The sequence below is a fragment of the Nyctereutes procyonoides genome, unplaced genomic scaffold (assembly GCF_905146905.1).
Source record: "Nyctereutes procyonoides isolate TBG_1078 unplaced genomic scaffold, NYPRO_anot_genome, whole genome shotgun sequence".
Lineage (NCBI taxonomy): Eukaryota > Metazoa > Chordata > Mammalia > Carnivora > Canidae > Nyctereutes > Nyctereutes procyonoides.
The window spans coordinates 21981575-22002040 of record NW_026575126.1 but is presented as its reverse complement, the minus strand read 5'-3'; the positions used below and the strand labels follow the sequence as shown (position 1 = coordinate 22002040).

General features: G+C 36.9%; 1 protein-coding gene across 1 annotated transcript; it reads right to left on the bottom strand.

Annotated features, from left to right (window-relative positions):
• Nucleotides 1–48: 48 nt before the first annotated feature.
• On the bottom strand, nucleotides 49–18877 carry DR1 (down-regulator of transcription 1). The gene is made up of 3 exons (XM_055340062.1): nucleotides 18541–18877; nucleotides 10620–10783; nucleotides 49–2429 (listed from the first exon to the last, which is right to left on the bottom strand). Exons 1-3 carry the CDS (start codon nucleotides 18758–18760, stop codon nucleotides 2283–2285), a joined length of 531 nt encoding a protein of 176 aa, XP_055196037.1. The 5' UTR covers nucleotides 18761–18877; the 3' UTR covers nucleotides 49–2282.
• Between the last annotated feature and the right edge of the window lie 1589 nt (nucleotides 18878–20466).

Here is a 20466-nt window from a genome sequence, read left to right as displayed (position 1 = left end):
TAGTCTACTGAAAAACATAGATATATATCCAAGGAAATGGGGAAAATATTTACTAAACAAAAACTTTATTTAAGAATCCTAAAGATTTGTTTCTCTCCCCACAAGATTTAAAAAATCTCGACAGACAGTATAGTGACTTTTAAAGGCTAAAAAATAAGCTAAAAGTAAAACCCTGCTTAATTAGCTTTGTTATGCCTATGTCCTAGGACTGTAAATTACAAAAGTACAAGTAAAACCACATTTTTTGAAATAACAATAAACAAAGGAGAAAGTCAGGTACTATATACCAGATGATCAAAATGTGTTTTGGGCCAAAGATTCTTGAAACTAGTAAAAATGTTAATAGAAATCTCCTGCTGCTAATCTGTGTAGATTATTAAATGTAAATACAATTTATAAAACACATCAGAATTTTATTGCTTGAAGAATACAGCATATGAAATCACAAGAATGTCAAAATGAAAAGTCACTAGGCTTCAAACATATAATACATTATCAGATGCAGTAAAATATTAATTAACCTGAACTCTGCATCAGGAAAAAAAAACAGTGTGGAAAAATATCTAAGTTGTTTACTTAAGAAACAGATAAAATAGAAAGTATAAGGATGTTACAGTACAAATTAGAAAAGCCAACACTTATTATTTCTTAGACTAGACTACCTTTGGTACTTAAACTTTAAAAAAACAACCCCTTCTACCTTGTCCAAAGCACTTCATGGATATAGTATCAACTTCAACTTAAAATATCCAGCAAAATTAACCTTTTCATGGCATGGGGAAAGTGTATTTAATAAACGTATGCTAATATTTTACTTTTTCTAAAACTGCAAAATAAGATTAAGAAGTCTAATACTTATAAACTTTACTTTTTTAGTTCTTCAATTAAAATTGGAATCCTGGCAGCCACAATTTATTCTTGGGCTTGGTGAATATACAAATTTAAATGGTTTGGCAACTGACATAGGAATTTAGACTACTTTATACTATCTTTAGTGGCTTTTCCATTCTGTTTCCAAAATACAAACAATATGCCATTTCTTCAGCACATTGGATTCCTGTAAAAATCACTACCATACTTTTTTTATTGGAACCAAAGTAAAGCTTCTCCCTTTTAATGAGTAGGTTGAAACTATTTATGTTTCATATAGGGCTGATCAGTTATGACACACTTTCTTAAAATAAAACCAATCATTTTTAAAGCTATCACTCAATTATGAGGGAGACAATGATGCCGTTTCAAAAGGAAGCACTGGACACTCTAGGCCATCTAGTCAAGAAAATGTAAAAGTAATGCTAAAAACAAACAATAAGTAAACTATAACTACAAGTTAAATTACAAAAAAATCCCTCTTTTACAGTAAGCATGCTTATTAACTTTCATTTCTTTCCCCCAGCAAAGGTATGAATATTCATGAATCTCCTTTAAGCCAATGGAACCTAAGCAATTGTTTCACAAGGTCCAATAAACATGGATGGACTAAGCAAGTAATACTATTAACAATTATTGGAGTGAAATAGTAAGAATCATGACAGTCCTCAAAATTGGGTAGTCTTTGAAATGTAATAGTGTAGCTCAAGATGAATTATGCCATAATAAAACTGTAGTTTTCACCTCTACATAAAACAAAAACAAAATCAAAAACATAACCCACTGAATTTATACAACTATTGAACATACTCCTTGCTAGTTTTTGAATGTTTTGAGATTTTTTTAAACAAGTATATTTATCTGAGCATATATATTTATTGCCTATATATATATATATATATATATATACCCATTTTAAAAGACAAAAAATTCAGATACTACAAAACTGAACTCTTTGTTTTTTCACCAACCTGATCTAACATCTACTGCATCACACAACACCCTCCCCCCAATAATTTAAAATTCCCAATTTTTAGTTTAGTTAAAAGGGCAGAGGAAATGCAAATGCAGATTTAGAGTTTCTGTATAAATTTCACTGTATTTTATAAACTTGACGTTTTCTGTAACACTGTTTATTGATCAAATAAAGGACTCACTGCTATCTAAAATTTCATAAACACCATTAAAAATTCAAAATTGATATTATACTGAACCTTAAATTTTCAATAGTTCAAAGAGACAGTTTTTACATGAATAGCACACAATAGATGAAACTTAACAGCAGACAGCCCTAGAATACCAATGGCAAGTCCACCAAGATGCATACAAAATTACAGATAAGCATTTCTTTCACTGTTTTCTTGTGCAGGGAAAAACATTTATAGAGGAAATAGAAACTCAGCTGGTAAATTTCAGATATCATCATCATCTTCTTCATCCTGAGAAGATCCTGCCTGGTTAGATGCACTGGCTGTGGCAGCAGCAAGCTGTGCTTGTTGAGCAGCTTGCTGCATTTGAAGCCATTCCTGCTGGGCCAATTCTGCTTGCTGCTGTCTAGCCTAAACACCAAAAACATAAAAACAAATAGTTTGTTTTTTTTTTAATTCACAACATACACACTTTGGTTAAATATAGATTAAGCCAATTACAGACTTAGTTATCAAATTTGGATATTTTCCAACCACTATATAACTGTTACACATCTGGAGAATATGAACTCTTTAAGAAAATACAGTTAGACCATTGCCTCTCTGTCAGCTGAGGACAGTTTCCAAAACTTGGTTCTCTTACAGGCAGTACCCTTTATGACACATAATTTTATGACCTTTGGTTCAACTGAAGTTGAAAGAGCTGGCAGAAAGATTTTTGGTTCCTTTCCTGCTTCTCATTCCTTTTGTTTTGATTCTTTTGTCCTCTCAACTTAAAATTAACACGTAAACATTTTTCTTTTTATTTTCTTTTTATTTTTTTTAAGATTTTATTTATTCATGAGAGACAGAGAGAGAGAGAGGCAGAGACACAGGCAGAGGGAGAAGCAGGCTCCATGCACCGGGAGCCAGACGTGGGATTCGATCCCGGGTCTCCAGGATCACGCCCTGGGCCAAAGGCAGGCGCTAAACCGCTGCGCCACCCAGGGATCCCAACATTTTTCAATCTAAAAATTATTTCTGTGGTTTAAAAGTTGTCTAGTACAGTACCTCTAACTCTTAAGTACTAATAAACATGAATGCAATAGCTACCTTGATGTTTGAGTTTCTTTTTTTAAGATTTTACTTATTTGTTTAAGAGAGAAAGCACACACACACTCAAACAGGGGGGAAAAGCAGAGGAAGAGGGACAAGCAAATTCTGCCCCAGCACGGAGCCCAATGCAGGGCTCTAACCCACAATCCTGAAATCATGACCTGAGCCAAAATCAAGAGCTGAATGCTTAACTGACTGAGCCACCCAGGTGCTCCGATAGTTTGAGTTTCTCTTACAGTTCCCTACCCTAAATACACATTTCTCCTCTGAACCCCGCCCCATAAATACATACACGTGTGTACACACATATATACCCTTCCCATATACACACTAGAGAAAAGGCACTTATCCAGAACTGAATTTAAGTGAGATAGTTAAGATCCATTCCTCTGATATATCCTCTCCACAACCATCAGAGAATTTTAGAAACTGGGGCACCTGGCTGGGTCAGTCAGTAGAGCATGCAATTCTTGATCTCAGGGTCAAGAGTTCAAGCCTCACACTGGGCATAGAGCCTACTTTAAATAAACAAATAAATAAGGCTTTATATTTTAAAGCTTTATTCTTAATAAAATAAGGAATTTTAGAAACTAAGATACACATATAGGCATTACACACACTGTTGCAACAGCTAAAAGCTCTTTCCCAATTTAATTTTATCCATTAGCTTTAGAAAAATCACACCAACAGGAACGAATGAATCTGTTCCTGAATAGATCATATTGGATTCTACCAAAACAATGCTGTTTCTCTCTCTCTGCCTTTTTTCAGAATTGTTACTTAAGCCTGGCTCGTACCCGCCAATTCCGAGTTACCATTTAAAACAGAAATTAGTCTTTCTTGATCCTTCTAGGTCATATTGCACACTCTATTTCATATGCCATAATTCTCTATGCATTCTCATATCTACCTACTTTATTCTTTAATTATCTGAGCATGTATCTTTTTTCTCCACTAGCCTTGAGAATAGAGACTATTTTCATACTCTTTGTTGCATTCCCAACACATAGGGTCTGGTATTTTCTGAATGAATGTTTTGTGGGAAATGGTAGTACTCAGCATAATTCTAACATTAAGATTTTGCCCTGTATATTCCTGATTTTTCTTAATAATCTGTCTTGAATTTATTATCCAAACATTTCTAGAGGAGAATTCTAATCAGACCATCATTATACTCTAAAAAAATCATCTGTTACCAATTAAGTCCAATTTCTCAGCTTAGAGTTCAAGGTCCTCCAAATTACTGCCTGCCCAAATCTATCTCCCAAATCAATTTTTGTAATATGTACCTGGTACTCCAATAAAATCTAGAACATAAAATATTGCCCATATACACCATTCCCTCCCCATTTTCACTACCTTATGCTGATATTCATTCTATTTGAAATTTCCTATTTTTCACCTATCAAAATTCCACTCTTCCTTCAAATTAAACTGAAATACTACTTTTTCCATTAAGTTTTTTTTCTGATTCCTAACTGTATCATTCGGGATCTAATCAAGAGATAGAAGTCACACTCGTTAGGACAGAGAAAAGGAAATATAAAGGATTGTTAACCAAGTATAAACTTGGTAACTGCGTCACTGAAAGGCAAGAAAAGAACACTGCGACATCATGCAACTGGTAACTACCAAAAACAGTCACCATCCCTAAAACTAGGGCAACAAAGGAAGAGGGTGGAATTTTTAAAACTTAGAAGCTTAAAGGAACAATTTTTGGAACTGAAACTAAGACCTCTGAAGAAGGGGCACAGACTGTTAAAAAGCATCCCTGAGCTTGGTAGAGGCCCCCAAGGTTTGAGAACCACATCCCTGAGGTAGAGGGTGAATGTTTAGGCTGGTTCTGTAAGTATTAAAGAAACTGCAAACTGGATCCAGTTCCTGCTATAGGAAAAAAACTGATGCAGCCAGGGTGAAAAAGTACTGGTAGGTTGGTCAAAGGAGCTTGAAGCCAATAGGAAGTACAAGCGAGGAGTCCAAATGCTGCCCTCCTCCTCCAGCCTGGCAATCTTCCTCTAGGATCCCCTAATGACAGCAGAGTCTAATAAAGTCCTCATGAAAAGGAGAAATGTGGTTTGCAGAGTACTAGGCTTGGTCACAAACCAAATAATAGAAAAGTGGGTTTCAGGCTGAGAAAACTGTTTAGTAACTGGTACATGCTGTTTTTTTCTTTTTAAAACTTTTAATAAACATAACTATGCTTACAAAAATACACTCATATTGGGTAACAAAATGCAATAGAAGTTAACTTACCCTACTCAATTTGGACCAAAAACTTAGTATATAGTTTAAGCTTCAAAGAAAAAAAAAAGGTTTAAATTTTGGTTTATCTTTTACCTACTACAAGTATATATAAAAGATTCTCCATCAAATGCTACTAAAGCAAATGCAACAAGAACCTTAAGAAATTAACCTTTGGTATGTCTCAAAAAAACAACTGTGCTGTGTTTATAAAATTGGTGCCTCAAAACATTGTAATGTTTCAATGCCAGTTTACAAAGTTCAGTGTTTTATGTTGAAAAGGGTGGGGAGAGCCTATGTACACATGTGAAAATGTAAAAGCTATCCAATTTAGTTAATATTGTATGCAGATCACAAATCCACACAAACCAAGATTCAGACAATTTCTTGAGTTTGAATTAACACTATCAGCTTGGTTCATCTGCTGAGGTCAACAAGAAAACTGCACACTAAGCGGTTTTTCTGAGTTATGCAAAAAAGAAAATGAAGTTTCTTCCCCAGCTTTTCAGTCCAGACCTGATACTAAACTAGAGGCAAGGTATTCCTTCCATTGTCAACATTTATAAGGAGACATGTAATGAGGTCTGCTTGGGTTTAATTTTTTTTTTAAGACTTTATTTATTAGAAAGGGACAGAGAGAGCACAGGAGCAGGGGGAGGGAGAAGCAGGCTCCCTGCTGAGCAGGGTGCCAGATGTGGGGCTCAATCATAGGACCCTGAGATCATGACCTGAGCAGAAGAAAGAAGAACGACTCTTAACCAAATGACCCACCCAGATGCCCTTGCTTGGGTTTATATTTGTATTACCATTCACATGCAAAATAACTGGCACACTCTTACACTGCCAAAATCTAATGTGATGTCTCCGTACTTGCGATCTCTTTATATCTTCCTCATGAAAGTAATTAGCCTCATTATAGTTGTCAGTGTATCTATATCATACCTCTCCTACAAGCAAAAACTTTTTTTGTTTAGAACATCAGAAACCATGGGGATCCCTGGGTGGCTCAGCGGTTTACCGCCTGCCTTCAGCCCAGGGCGTGATCCTGGAGTCCAGGGATGGAGTTCCACATCGGGCTCCCCGCAGAGAGCCTGCTTCTCCCTCTGCCTGTGTCTCTGCCTCTCTCTCTGTGTCTTTCTTGAATAAATAAATAAATAAAATCTTTAAAAGAAAATAGAAACCAGATATTCTGATCACTACTTTCATCCATTTTTATTTAAAAAGTATGGAAAATAGGTATTCTAATATACAGGCAGATTTGCTTTTATGGCAGGAATACCCAGATTACAAAACAGACTAAGAGGGATGCCTGGTTGGCTCAGTAGCTGAGCGTCTACCTTTGGCTCAGGGCGTGATCCCAGAGTCCTGGGCCTATGTCCCTCTCCTCTGTCCCTCTGCCTATGTCCCTGACTCTCTGTGTGTGTCTCTCATAAGTAAATAAATAAAAGTTTGTTTTTTTTTAAGATTTTATTTATTCATGAGAGACACAGAGAGTGAGGCAGAGACACAGGCAGAGGGAGGAGCAGGCTCCATGCAAGGAGCCCGACGCGGGTCTCCAGGATCAGGCCCTGGGATGAAGGCGGCGCTAAACCGCTGAGCCACCCGGGCTGCCCCAAATAAAATCTTTAAAAAAAAAAAAAAAAACAGACTAAGAGTGATTCATGAAAAACATTTTAAGAGTTCATAAGAAATTACAGAGCAAACCAAATATTTTAATTTAATAAATCAAAAATATCTACTCAGGGCCTTAATCAGCTATAAATATGTACAATTTCATAACAAAAAAATTTCAAATAATTTCAAGTCTCTACACAGGTTTTATTGCAAAAGGTGCTTGATCTCGTACTTTATTCAGTGATCTGCAATGACACATACTGATTACAATTAAATTTAACTGACTTTTATACCATGGCCCCATATTAGCAACCATACTTTTCTGTCTGGACATAAAAACATTCCCGTGCCTTTACAATCTTTGTTGACTGATAAATGTTATTTATATTCATTTTCACAAATTAAAATTCTCAGTGGTATTTTTTCTAATTTCCTTATTTACTCTTGCTTCTCATCCAATGTACCCCAAGTATTTTTTTTCTAAAATGGGGAGTGTGAGAGAGAGTAGGCATATACTTCCTAATTCATTTCTTCTTTTGGAGATTTTCATTATGTTTTAAGGTTCTCACTCCCAAGTACTAAAATGACTCATTTATAATGTACAGTTAACCTTTCTTTCAACATATTAATGGTTTCCCCTTTCCAAATATTTGTTGCTAACAGCTGAAAGACAGCTTCAAATGAGGCTATTTTATTCATATTTAAAATAAAGTCTAAAAGATGAAATGAAACTGATGAAATAAATGCTATATTTACTTAACAGTTCCTTTCACATTTAGGACTAAGTACTTTGTACTCTAGGGAAGAAATACTAGATAGGTGCTATAATTTTACCCTTTTGCTGATTTTCCTCCCAAGAGCAAAGAAATACTAAGAGATTTTCACTCCATAGATGAGGGCAAGGAGAAAAGGAAATAAGGAAGAGGAAAAAACAAACAGATGACAAGGACAGAAAAATAAAGACAGATTTGGCAGACAGTCAATTATTTCTTTCATTCTTCTTTCTGCCTTCAAAAGGATAACAAGGCATGTTCCACTTAAAAGTTCCAAAATAAATTTAAGCAGACAAAATGGTGGCTAGAATATTAGCATGGTAATGTAGAAAGAGCAAGTTTTGGAGTCAGAGGATGTAAGTTTTAAACTTAAGACTCCAACACTTTCTAACTATATGAACTTACTTGATTTATTTAACTTAATCAATCCTTTCCAGTAAACTAAGCTCCAGAATAACAAGAACCATGTCTCTTCTGTATACTATTATAAGCCTACTAGCATTTAGCACTATGTCTGGTAAGTAGTGAGGACTTCAGTAAATATCTGTAGAAAAAATGCATAAATGATCTCATGCAAGTTTCTCCATCTCTTAGTCTGTTTCTTAATGTGTAAATAGGTATAATATTTATTTTATTCATATTTATAAAAGCTCTGCAAAGTATGTAAAGTATCTAGCAGAGCATCTTTTTTCCTTTCAACAAATATCTAATTTGGGGGGTACCTGGGGAGCTTAGTCAGTTAAGCATCTGACTCCTGATTTTGGCTCAGGTCATGATCTTAGGATTGTGAGATAGAGCTCCACACTCTCATGGAGCCTGTAGAAGATTTTCTCTCTCCTCTCCCTCTGTCCCTCCCCATCCTTTCTCCCTCTCTTAAAAAAAAAAAAAAAAAAATCTAATTTGAAACTCTCTAGGTGATCTGCAATAGCAGAGCATCAATAAATAATAGCATTAGTTTTTGATCTTTTTTTGTTACCTCATATTCATATGGATTATAAATTGTTTGCTTGTGTTCATGCCTGCTTCAAAAGCTTTTAGTAACTCTTTAGTACTTATAGGTTATTGGGAGGATTAAGAAAATACAGGTATACAGGTAAATTACTTGGCAACATGATTAACACATGGTTAGAACTCAATAAATGTTAGTAAACTTCTATTTTTCTTATTAGTTTAAATGGTTTCTTTTTTTTTTTTAATTTTTATTTATTTACGATAGTCACAGAGAGACAGAGAGAGAGGCAGAGACACAGGCAGATGGAGAAGCAGGCTCCATGCACCGGGAGCCCGACGTGGGATCCGATCCTGGGTCTCCAGGATCGCGCCTTGGGCCAAAGGCAGGCGCCAAACCGCTGCGCCACCCAGGGATCTAGTGTCTAGTGCCTGATAACACAAAATTTGAAAGCTTTTTGATTCAAACTCAACTGATTGTTATTATTAAAAGAGATCAGATATAGCACAAATCTGGAAGAAATTACCTAAAATGATACTTCCTCATTCTAATAGTAATTAGAGTAACTAACTGGTTGGAAATCTCACCTTTTCTATTTGACCAAAACTGTTACAATTTCAAATGAGAGGCCAAAACTTAGTGGGGAAAAAAGAACTTCATCCTCTTCCTTCCTTTTTTTTTTAAATAGAGGAATATTAAAAAATAAATAAAATAGATTATTATATTAACATATATAATATTAACAGTGCTAATCCTTCACAAACTGGTAATTAGAACTATTTTTTTTTTAAGATTTTATTTTTCATTTATGAGAGACACACAGAGAGGCAGAGACATAGGCGAAGGGAGAAGCAGGCTCCATGCAGGGAGCCCAATGTGGGACTCTATCCTGGAACTCCAGGATCCCACTCTGGGCCAAAGACAGATGCTCAACTGCCGAGCCACCCAGGTGTCCCGGTAATTAGAACTTTAATAAGCCCCTCCAAAAAAGTTTTCTCCCTTTCTCTACTCTATTGGCCCTTCAAAATTTTTTATTTTTATTTTTTTTTATTTTTTACATTTTTTAAAAATTTTTATTTATTTATGATAGTCACAGAGAGAGAGAGAGGCAGAGACACAGGCAGAGGGAGAAGCAGGCTCCATGCACCGGGAGCCCGACGTGGGATTCGATCCCGGGTCTCCAGGATTGCGCCCTGGGCCAAAGGCAGGTGCTAAACCGCTGCGCCACCCAGGGATCCCCCTTCAAAATTTTTTAGAATTAGAGTATTTGTTTTAAAGGTGTGTTAAAAACCTAACTTTTTAAGATTTTATTTATTCATGAGAGACACAGAGATAAAGAGAGAGAGGCAGAGACATAGGCAGAGAGAGAAGCAGGCTCCATGCAGGGAGCCTGATGTGGGACTTGATCCCAGGTCTGCAGGATCATGCCCAGGGCCGAAGGTGGTACTAAACTGCTGAGCCACCTGGGCTACCCTTAAAAACCTAACTTAACCATAAAATAGATGTTTATAAAATTTTCCTCATATGTCACTCATTATAAAATTTGCTATATTATTTTCTCACCAGTCTATCACTATAAATTTTAAGAATGTTTAGGTATACTCTTCAGGCTTTTAAATGGTCATTTTGACTGAAAAAAAAAATTCAAAGTAAAAATCTCAGTAGTTATTTGGAGTTATTCTCCTCAGCAAACAGGCTGCTGTATTTACTTTTACATGAAGTAAATAACTGGCCAAATGGAGTCAAACTGGTTAGATCTAAACATCAGACTCTATGATCAAATAATCAGCCACAGAAAGAAAATATATGTTGATTTAGGAAATGATTTCAGAAAAGAAAAAAGAAAAAATGATCTCAGGAAACCAGTATGATTTCTGTTAGCAAACAAGGTAGAATTCAGATGAAAATAATTTAGAATGCATTACTTACTTTTGCAAATAACTCTTGTTGCTGTCTTAATAACTCTTCTTCAGGGATGCCAAGGTTTTCCAAACGAGAACTGGCCTTTCTTCTTTTTAATGCTACAGTCTTGCATTCTTGTAAGACTTCCTTTACTTCACTGATATAAGAGCCAAAGCCCAAACTTTCTAGTGCTAGGGAAATGAAAATAGGAAAACATGAAAGAGTGATAAAACTCAGTCTTTCCCCCTTCCATGGAACATTAAGATTTTGTGGGGGTTTTTTTTTTTGGGGGGGGGGGTGGTGCTGTCTTCTAATAATTTTACCTATTTTATTATATTTGCAGAACAATTATCTGAAAGGCTAAATCAAAACATTTTATCAACTTTAATATAAAATTGCAAATTAGATAAAACTTGAAAACATCGAATAGCACAGGGCTTTACTTTTCCTTTTCTTTCTGACCAATTTTTTAAAAACCAACGCATTTCCTGTGGAAAAAGAAAAGTTCAAAGAACATGTCCGTTTAGTAAGAAAATATTTTTCCTGTATCACTCATAGTAAATCAAACATCATTAACTCAGTCAATTTTTCAAAGAATACAAAAAAGCTAATATTGGAATCTATTTGTTAATAACATATTTTGTGCCATTTGGCTTAGAAAAAGTAAGCTAGTGACACACGTTCTAAGTTTTAGTAGGATAGTATGAAAGGACAGATAAGTTCTTTTGTATAATATACCAACAGGAAACTATTTTTAGCAAAGACACTCAGACTGCCAAGTCTAAGAAATACTGGTGGAAATAACTTATAAAATTCAACATTTATATTCAGCCAGCAAGTTTCCCTTGAAAATAAAACTTAACAGGAAGCACCATAAAAACACTTCAAGTGATGTGCCAGAAAACTGGGATAAAGGTAGACTCTAAGGATAGAAGCATCAACAAAAAATTCTCTATTTTTTCATAATTAGAAAGAAAATTTTACAATGATGCACTTTCTAAATGCCTTCTGTAACCAAGACAAAGCATTAAGTTTCCTTTTGGCTCACAGTAATTGAAATTATATTTTATAGTTTTCTGTTAACTAATGCCGCAAAAGGCATTTTTGTTTTTTGACTCACTGATGAAATGCAGGTTGTAAAAAAACACCTATATTCCATAGTAAATTCATAGTAAATGAATTTAACTTAGTTCATCAGTTCTTATAGTTTTTCGACAATTATGATGAACCAGACTGCCCTCAGTAAAGATGCCCTGAATTCTAACTTCAGTGATTTGCTCTTCAGGGAGAATACCAAATATATCTTTAAAGGTACACATTCCCTCCTGTGTAAGCTGTGGTTTTTAAGACATTTTGAAATGGTTTATAACTTTAATTACTACAAATATTTAGCTGTTTGAATCGACCTTCTTTAGAAATAATCTGATGCCAAAAAGCAGAGTACTATTACTTGAATTTTAATTATATTAACTTACTGCCCCTCTTCACCCACCCAAAACACTTCAGTAATGCATTAATTACTCTGAGTACTAGATATCAAATTAACGATAATTCTTGGTGGTAGGTGGAAAATTAAGCGAAGATTAGGTAGCCTGCATTTTTTCTTTGAATTGACAGACTAATTACTGTCAGTGATAGAAGCCAAAGTTGTTCTTTTATTCTTTTTTTAAAGCATGAACATATAGTATATTTTAAGTAATACTGCAGGAGACAATACCAAAAGAAACCAAGAATGGCTTATTATTTCCTCCCACATCCCAAAAAAAGTCTTATTTCCTTAGTGTACACCAAGTTTCTCCAGGATCTAGCCCCACCTATCATGCCAACTTTATTTCTGCCATTAAATCCCTGCACACTTATGCTAAATCTGACAGCTCAATGTTTCCCAGCAACATCAGTTTCCCACATTCATGCTGATGATTAATGCATTCATGGTTCAAATCAAACTCCATCTTCAAATTAAGCTTGCCTGATTCTCCTAGATAGAAGAAATTTCCCCCTTGTAAAATCAGGTAGGTATCTTAGAATTTGAAATTTGGCTGTCAATATATTCATATAAATTGGATACACTACTTCATATCTCTAAGCTTCAGTATTCTTTCTCTGAGAATAACATCTATTTCATATCTTCTTAAAACATACGCAGTATAGCGGTATATACTTAGGCAGGGCCTAAGGCTTCCAGAGACTGATCCCAGTTCTGCCTCCTATCAGCTGTGTGACCCTAGATAAGTTCCTTCATCTCTGTGCCTCTAAAACAGGAATAAAAGTACCAATATCTCATCAGATCAGGTTACTGTGAATAAATGAATTAACATAAACAAAGAGCTTAGAACAGAAGACGGCCCATAGAATGAGCAAAATAAAGTACTATATTGATTGTTTTTAGGATTGTAGGAATCAACAAGTAATCTAAGGCATTTAACAGTGTCTGGCCCCTAAAATTCGCTTAAATACTTGGACTACGTATTATTCATCTTTATTTTTTTTTCTTACATTTAAAAGAGTGCCCTACCAAAAAAAATTTTAGAATTCATAAAATAAAAGTGCTTTGATAAGTGTACAGGACCGAAATAAATGTACAGATATGCATTATCACACTAAATTCAAGTTGAACAAATATATTTGTAATAGAAGATATTAAATTTATAAAATTAACAAATCAACACAATGGAGACAACTCTTCAAAACATCATGAATTACTAGACTAGCTAGACATAAAAAAAATCCAATCCAAACTACCTTTTGCCATGGACAGCTTGAGTTAAAAATTAAAAACAAAGAACTCACTTTTAAAAACATCTAAGCTTGAGAATACTGCTTTCAAAAATTTGCAAGTGAATCCAAAGTTAATATTATTTAAAGAGTTGTCATACACAAATCAGTACTCTCAGTAAAATGGCTCAACAGGAAGAGCCATAAACTTAATTTTAAAAACTACATTGACTTTAATCCAAATTTTAAATACACTTTGGCTAACAGCCATAAGTGGTTATAGTATCTTCTAAACAAGGAGGTATTTTATATCATTTGCTACCATGTAGTAATAATCATTCCCATTTTATACAAAGGAGAATCTTAAAGGATAAGGGAAATGATTCATAGGCAGGCCATTATTTGCAGTGGTGCAGGTTATTCAGTGCACAACACCACCATATCTAAGGTGGGCCATTCCTATTGTAAACAAAGATTTGTATATTATGGCACTTTACTGGCAGATGGTAGAAAAGGTTTTAAAGGAAAAAAATGCCTTTTTCTAGTTTGTGTAAAGAGACTTAATAGACTGTATGGCCTTGATTTTAAGGATCTCAGAGTAAAAGCCAAAAAAGAAAAATAATTTTTAGAAAATCTGTGGGTAAAACACATACATCACTTGCTCCTCAGAGGTCTATATGCTACCCTCTGCCATGTATTTTAAAACTATACACAGAAAAGTACATGGTATGTTAGGGGGAAAAAAATACTTGGTACATTTTTCAATTTGAAAGACAGATGTTAACAAAAGAACCACTTTAAAAAAAAATTAAAACATCCACACAGCAAAAATAATTTTAATATAGCCTGATCTTATTTTAAGAAAGTGATATTATCTTATAGTTTTGTTATAACAAGACTTTGTGTGACTTATTTTTGTACTTCAAATGTATAATGCAGGGTTTTCATTAAAAAATTAAAATACTAAAACAGCATTCTCAATTTTTTCTAGTTTCCTTCTGTTTATATGTTAAGGGAAGGGGGAGTGAGGTAGTTCACTTAAATACATTAATAGGATGATATAGGCCAATGTGACTTCTTGGCTCATTAGCCTGGCAAAGGTTTCTGAAGACCTTAACCATGTCCTCTCTGGATCACTATTACTGGGAATCTGGGACAAAAATGAGAGACTGATGGCAGAGCAGGAAGCATATATCATGTCTTTATATTCTTAGCTGTATCTAACACAATGCCAAGTACCTAGTAGTATTCAAAAGTAATTACTGGGTGGTAGAAGGAAAATAAAAAGATGTATCAGTTTTAAGGAAAATGATAAAATCCTAACTTGAAAAGAACTTGATTATGTGATAAATGGTACAATACTATATATACCTCTGTATCCCTCTGGAAAAAATATCAGTATGCATGATTATTTAGGTAATACAATCTCATTCTTATTCTGATTATTATTACAACTTCTCTGCAACCACTCAGATTCTATGATTTAAAAACTACTTCACATCCACTTTCTAAAATAGACTGTGGTTTAGGATTTTGAACAAAGCTACTCAAACTGTGGTTCATGGACTTGTGCCAGAATTGCTTATAATGGTCTGTGATGGCTTAAGTATGGAAATCCAAGTAAGCATTTTGGAACCTTCACAGCAAAACTGTAACTATGTGGGGTGATGGATGTGTTAGCTGACCTTTTTTGTGGTATCATTTCACAGTATATACATATATCAAATCACTATGCTGTACACCTTAACCTTACACCATGTTATGTCAATTATTTCTCAATAAAGCTAGGAAAAAAGGAAACTTCACAGCAACTTGACAGTTATTTTATATCTATTGAATCTAACAACAAAAATTGAACTTTTATTTATGTCTTTTTAATTTTGTTTTTCTAGTGATTCATTTTTATTTTATTTCACAAAGTACCAGTGTGAGAAGAACTGGAATTTTAAAAAACCCTTCAACATAGATAGCTTGGAGAACACAACTGCTGAAGAAGCAAACCTTCAGAGACTTTTTCAAGCTTTCATTACTTTCAGTTACTATTATTATAAATGTAGGGATGTAAGAGGAGGTTAAAAATGCAAAAAAATAATATCACTTAAAATATCCTTATTTATACTTTGGCTTTACAGATGGCATCATGCTTTAAGATTAAACCTAACAGACATGTTTTAATCAGTACCATTACACATTTAAAAAACTGTTATTTATTACAGCATATCATGGAAGATTCTCAACCTTGATTAATTCTCAATAATTGCAAGTGATACCTGAAACAATTAGGTATTATTTATACATAAAAGAGGAAACCTTTCATAAATGTGCATAAGGCCACTTTGCAGTGTAGAACTTGTCACTCTTAAACTCTCAATATTCTTTCCATAATACAACAGAATGTTAAAACTCATTTACGAATATGTGTTCACAGAGGTGTCTGGGAGGCTCAGTCCTTAAGCATCTGACTCTCCATTTTGCTCAGGTCATGATCTCAGGGTCCTGAGATCAAGCCCTGTATCAAGGGCTTGAGATTCTCTCTCTCCCCATCTCCCTCTGCTCACTGTCCCCCCCCCCCCAACCCTGTGCTCACTCTCTCTCTAAAATAAATAAATAAACCTTAAAAAAGAAAGAATATGTGTTCAGGGAAACCAGAAATGAAATAAAAGGAACACCTTTTACAGCTTAGAATCGCTTTGTGTATCTGTGATCCTCATTACCAAGTCCACTTTCTTAAACTCAAAATAAGCATAACATTTAGAAATTTTTAAAAATTTAATTACTTCAAAGATTTATTGGCAAGAAGATTATTTTGACTTTAGTAACTGCATTTTACAGAACTGCCCAAAATGCTTACTTTGCTCTGACAAGGTAAAGCAAAGTAGCAAGGGAAAAATGACGTCTTAAAGCAAAATCTAGTTCATTAAACTTACTACTCAAAAATCTGAACTTCAACATGTGAGATTCATACAACTTTAAATGTACTAATTATTCCAATTGGATATATCCTACATACCAAAATAATTAATGCTTACGAAAAGCGTAAAAAATGTTGTAACTTCCATGTTTTAGCAAGCTTTCCAGGGTTAATCTGTAAAATACATTTTTAACACTTTTTAAAAATATATGTACATTTCTAAAAAATGTAACCACTCAAGACAAAAATTCTTTAAAATGATTATGCAATGTGAGATTAACATAAGTATAAGTAAATGTATAAACTTTATTCCCCTAACTGGAGAAGAATTTGGGGCAAAAATGGTAGGTCCTTTTCTACTTAACAGCAATGTTACCAAAAAAAAAAAGGGGGGGGGTAAATTTATAAGACTAAAACAGGCCAATGGATGATTTTTTAAGAAAATTAATCAATCATCCCCAGTACACAAAGGAAAATGAAAATGCTTTCACTGGAACTTTCTGACTCACATCTTAAACTGAATTTAGCATATTCCAAAGTTGAGCTAGTTAGCATACTGCTCACTACAGCTGCACTTTTATTCCATCATGTCAATCAGAAATCTAAATATATCCCAGAAAAGAATAAACTACCCAAGAAGACAGACCGTAATGTGTTATTAGATTTTTGGAATAATCCCCACTTCTGTGTTGTAAACAAATGTTTAAGCACATCCTTTAGAAATCTTGTGCAATTTTCATTAGAAAGGCAATGTTGATAAAAGATTTTTTCTTTTTTACGAGTTGTAAGAGGAAATTACAGCTATCTGTGTTGGATAACCTTATGAAAGACTTATGACAATAGTACACACAATGTAAAAATAAAACACGAAACAAAAAATAGAGAACTTGACTTTCATTGTACTTGCCAGAGTGTTCAGCACACCAAACAAGTAGAAAACACTGGCTTTAAAATCAAACATGGTTTTTCCTAGAGATTTTTTTTTTCTCCTCATGTACAGGAATGGAAATGGCAGAGTATACTTAAATCTATCTTCCACACATCATTAAGGACCAAAAATGAATCATTTCTTTTGTCAATACTGATAGTAAAATATTGGAGATGGTAAATACGAGCAGATGTGTTCTCTACTTCAGAATAACAGGAAAGTCACCTTTAAAAAGTTAAATTATAAATTTAAGAATAAATTATAAATTTAAAAATCATAAAAAATAAATGCCCACTAAAATGATTAAAATTAATCATTTTTTCTGACTTCAAAAGCAATCAAAAAACTTTTTAGATTTTAATTGAATTATTATAAAAGGCAAATTACCGCCTCAAATTGAATGCAACTTTCCCATAAGAGCGTATGTGCTCTCAAAACATTATGACTAGTAAATATGTCTCCCTAGCCTGAAACAAACCATCAGAATGTGGTCCCCCACGTCCTTACTATTGGACTAAATCCTTTCCAAGATAAGGGTTGAAACTTCCAAAAATGCTGTTCAATAAAAGCTTAAGTGTATACAGCTAAATGGGAAAGGCAGCAAGAAAGGACAGAGAAATGTTCCATGAAAAATATCTTTTACAACCTTTCAATCCAAGCTTTAAAAATGTATCTCCATAGAGCAAAGCAAGCTACACAAAAGAAAAAAACAACGAAAGAAAGAGTGAAAAAAGAAGGAAAGAGGAAAGAAGACTTGTTAACATGGTAGGACCACTAAACCATTTTTAAAGCAGAAAATATACTGTCTTTATTCAACATCACCAAACTTTACAACGTTGAACACATTTATGTTAAGAATTCTTTTACTCGTGTGTTCAGAAAATTCATCTTTTCTTCTACATTGCAGAAAAGACCGCATGGGGAAGGGGTGCGGTCTCCACTCATCCTTGGAAGTTCCCGTGTGAATTTTCCTTTTCCAAGGGATAACTCTCTGTGTTCCTTTCTCAGTTGTTGTGATCGAAGGTTCCACTTTAGGCAGACAATTTCTCAGTCGTCACGTCTAGGTTCCACTTTAGGCAGGCATGCAGGCAAAATTCTTGTTGCTTCGGCTTACCTGGCCGTCAACCGAGACAATTAATACTTTATCCTTGGAGGATGTTGGCTGACCTAAACGCTTGCCATCCTTACGTGTATTCGCTGGATGAAAAGCACCACCACGAGAATACTACCCAGGAGTTTCTCAAGGCATCGGCTGCTTCCATGCCCGCGTGGCTTTTTCGTCTGCCAGTACTTATGTAGGGGAGAGGAATGAAGGCTTTGACGTGAATGGGTCACGCAACTCGCAGGCTGTCCCCGACCCTCGCTTAAACAAAACCCCCACACGTACCACTTACCTTGTATGACATGCTCAGGTGAGATGGTCTTCTTTTCCGACTTGTTGCAAATCTCATTAGCTTCAGAAGATATAAGGTGAATGAATTCAGTGCAGCAGTTCACCACCAGCTCCCTGGCATCGTTGGCCACCCGGACGTTGGGGAGAGTCTCTTTGATCATCTTATTGATAGCAGCTCTAGGTATAGTGAGATCATCATCGTTGCCGGACGAGGAAGCCATCGTAGCTCCCTCGCGCGCGCGCCCCGACTTTTAAAAACTCCCCAGCTCTAGTCCACTATTCCGCGAAGAATTTTCAAAAGGCTGCCCTCAAAAGTGTGATCCCAGGAGCGCGAAGAGAATGAAGGGGGGTGGGGGTGGGGGGTAGGGAGGAGCCGGTTCGTGAGGGTGGGGAACACCCGTGTGAGAGATTTTTTAGGGCGAGACCGGGAAGGAGGTCGGGGTGCTGAGGATTGTCGGGGCAGCGCTGTCCAGGTCGGAGAGAAAGCCAAGGTGGTCCGGAAATGTGAGCACTGGGGAACCACCTTCGTGTCTCCTCCGAGGAGCGGGCGCTGTCGCCTAACCGGTCCCCAACCGCGCCTGAGGAGAGGCAAGGTCCGGGGCACTGGCCTCACCGCGGTACCGGGCAGCCACCCAGCGGGCTGGGCGCTACAGAGCCGGAGCCCCAGCTGCCGCCGCCGCCAGCAGCCGCTGCCGCCGCCTCAGCCAAACCATCCTTCAGACACCCGCGCCGCCGCCTCACAACATGTCGGCCGCAGCCGCTGCGGGAGCCGTGGCGGCCGCCTGGGAACGAATACGGACAGAGCCGGGCACGAGGGGAGCGACAGTAGCGGCCGCCGTGGCCGTTTAGCCCGAACGCAGATCGTGGAAGCCGAAGCCGCGGCAACGGTGGTCCCTCCAGAGGCCAAGGAAGAAGGTTTGCTGGAAGCCTCTCCCGACACCCTTTGCGCTACCGGAAGCCTCACCCCCCCTCCGGCCCCCCCTCTCCCTCGCCGACCGACTTCCGGGTGTGGCTGCAGCCCTTCCCCCACCCGCCCGCGGCGGGAACGGCCCGCCTCCCCGCCTGCGGCTTCCGCCTGCCGTCGTCTCGGCACGCGCCCGGGGACCCTGCCCCTTCGCGGGGAGCGGAGCGGGGCGAGCGCGCGCTGGTACCTGGGAGCCCCTCGGCACGCGCCGGCCCGCCACGCGCCGGCGCTCGGGCTGCCGCGCCCGACTTGGGAGGGGGCGAGGGTGGGTCCCCTCTGCCGCCCCTTAACCAGCTGTGGCCTCGAAGCTCTCCCCCAGCCTTGTTTGAGGAGGGAGCGCCGGATTTCATCTCCTTTCAGGAGCCCAAATTGGGGCTGAGAGAAGGAGGCCCGGGCTCGGGAACGAGATGTCGGGAAAGCAGAACGTCGTGTGCCGGTCTACATCGCCAGGAGGAAACGCTTTTGTGATGACACCTAATAGACGTTGTTCGGATCAAAGCTCTTTATGGGCCTTTACCCATTTTCTTGTTTTATGGGAAATGAAACCTTCAGAGAAGTGACTTGCTAATAACCAAGCCAGAAACTAGAAGTAAGATCCGATGTAGTAGAGCGGACAGTGAGCCACGCTAAAGAGGTTCCCGCTTAGCCCCTTTTCATGGTGTGTTGAACGTTGGCTGCGGGAGAGGGAGAGAAGGAAAGCGTGTCCGACCATCAAGCACCTCTCATCTTTGCTTCTCTCCAGGGTGACCTGTAGTATACGTCAGAGTCTTCACAAAGTTTGTCATCCGTCATTTGGAAGAAGAGGTTATATTGTAAAACAGTGGGGGTGTTGCAATTTCTATTTTTGTGTGAGTTGCAATTTTTTTTAATTTATGTTTTTTTAAGATTTTATTTATTTATTCGTGAGATTTATTTATTTATTTTATGATAGACAGAGAGAGGCAGAGACACAGGCAGAAGGAA

Excerpts from the sequence above, each read along its gene's own strand:
- DR1 (XM_055340062.1), bottom strand. The coding sequence starts at position 18,760 with ATGGCTTCCTCGTCCGGCAACGATGATGATCTCACTATACCTAGAGCT. Across the intron at positions 10,784-18,540 it reads ACCTGAGCATGTCATACAAG|CACTAGAAAGTTTGGGCTTT; the intron begins GTAAGTGGTACG and ends TCATTTCCCTAG. Across the intron at positions 2,430-10,619 it reads AACAAGAGTTATTTGCAAAA|GCTAGACAGCAGCAAGCAGA; the intron begins GTAAGTAATGCA and ends TTTGGTGTTTAG.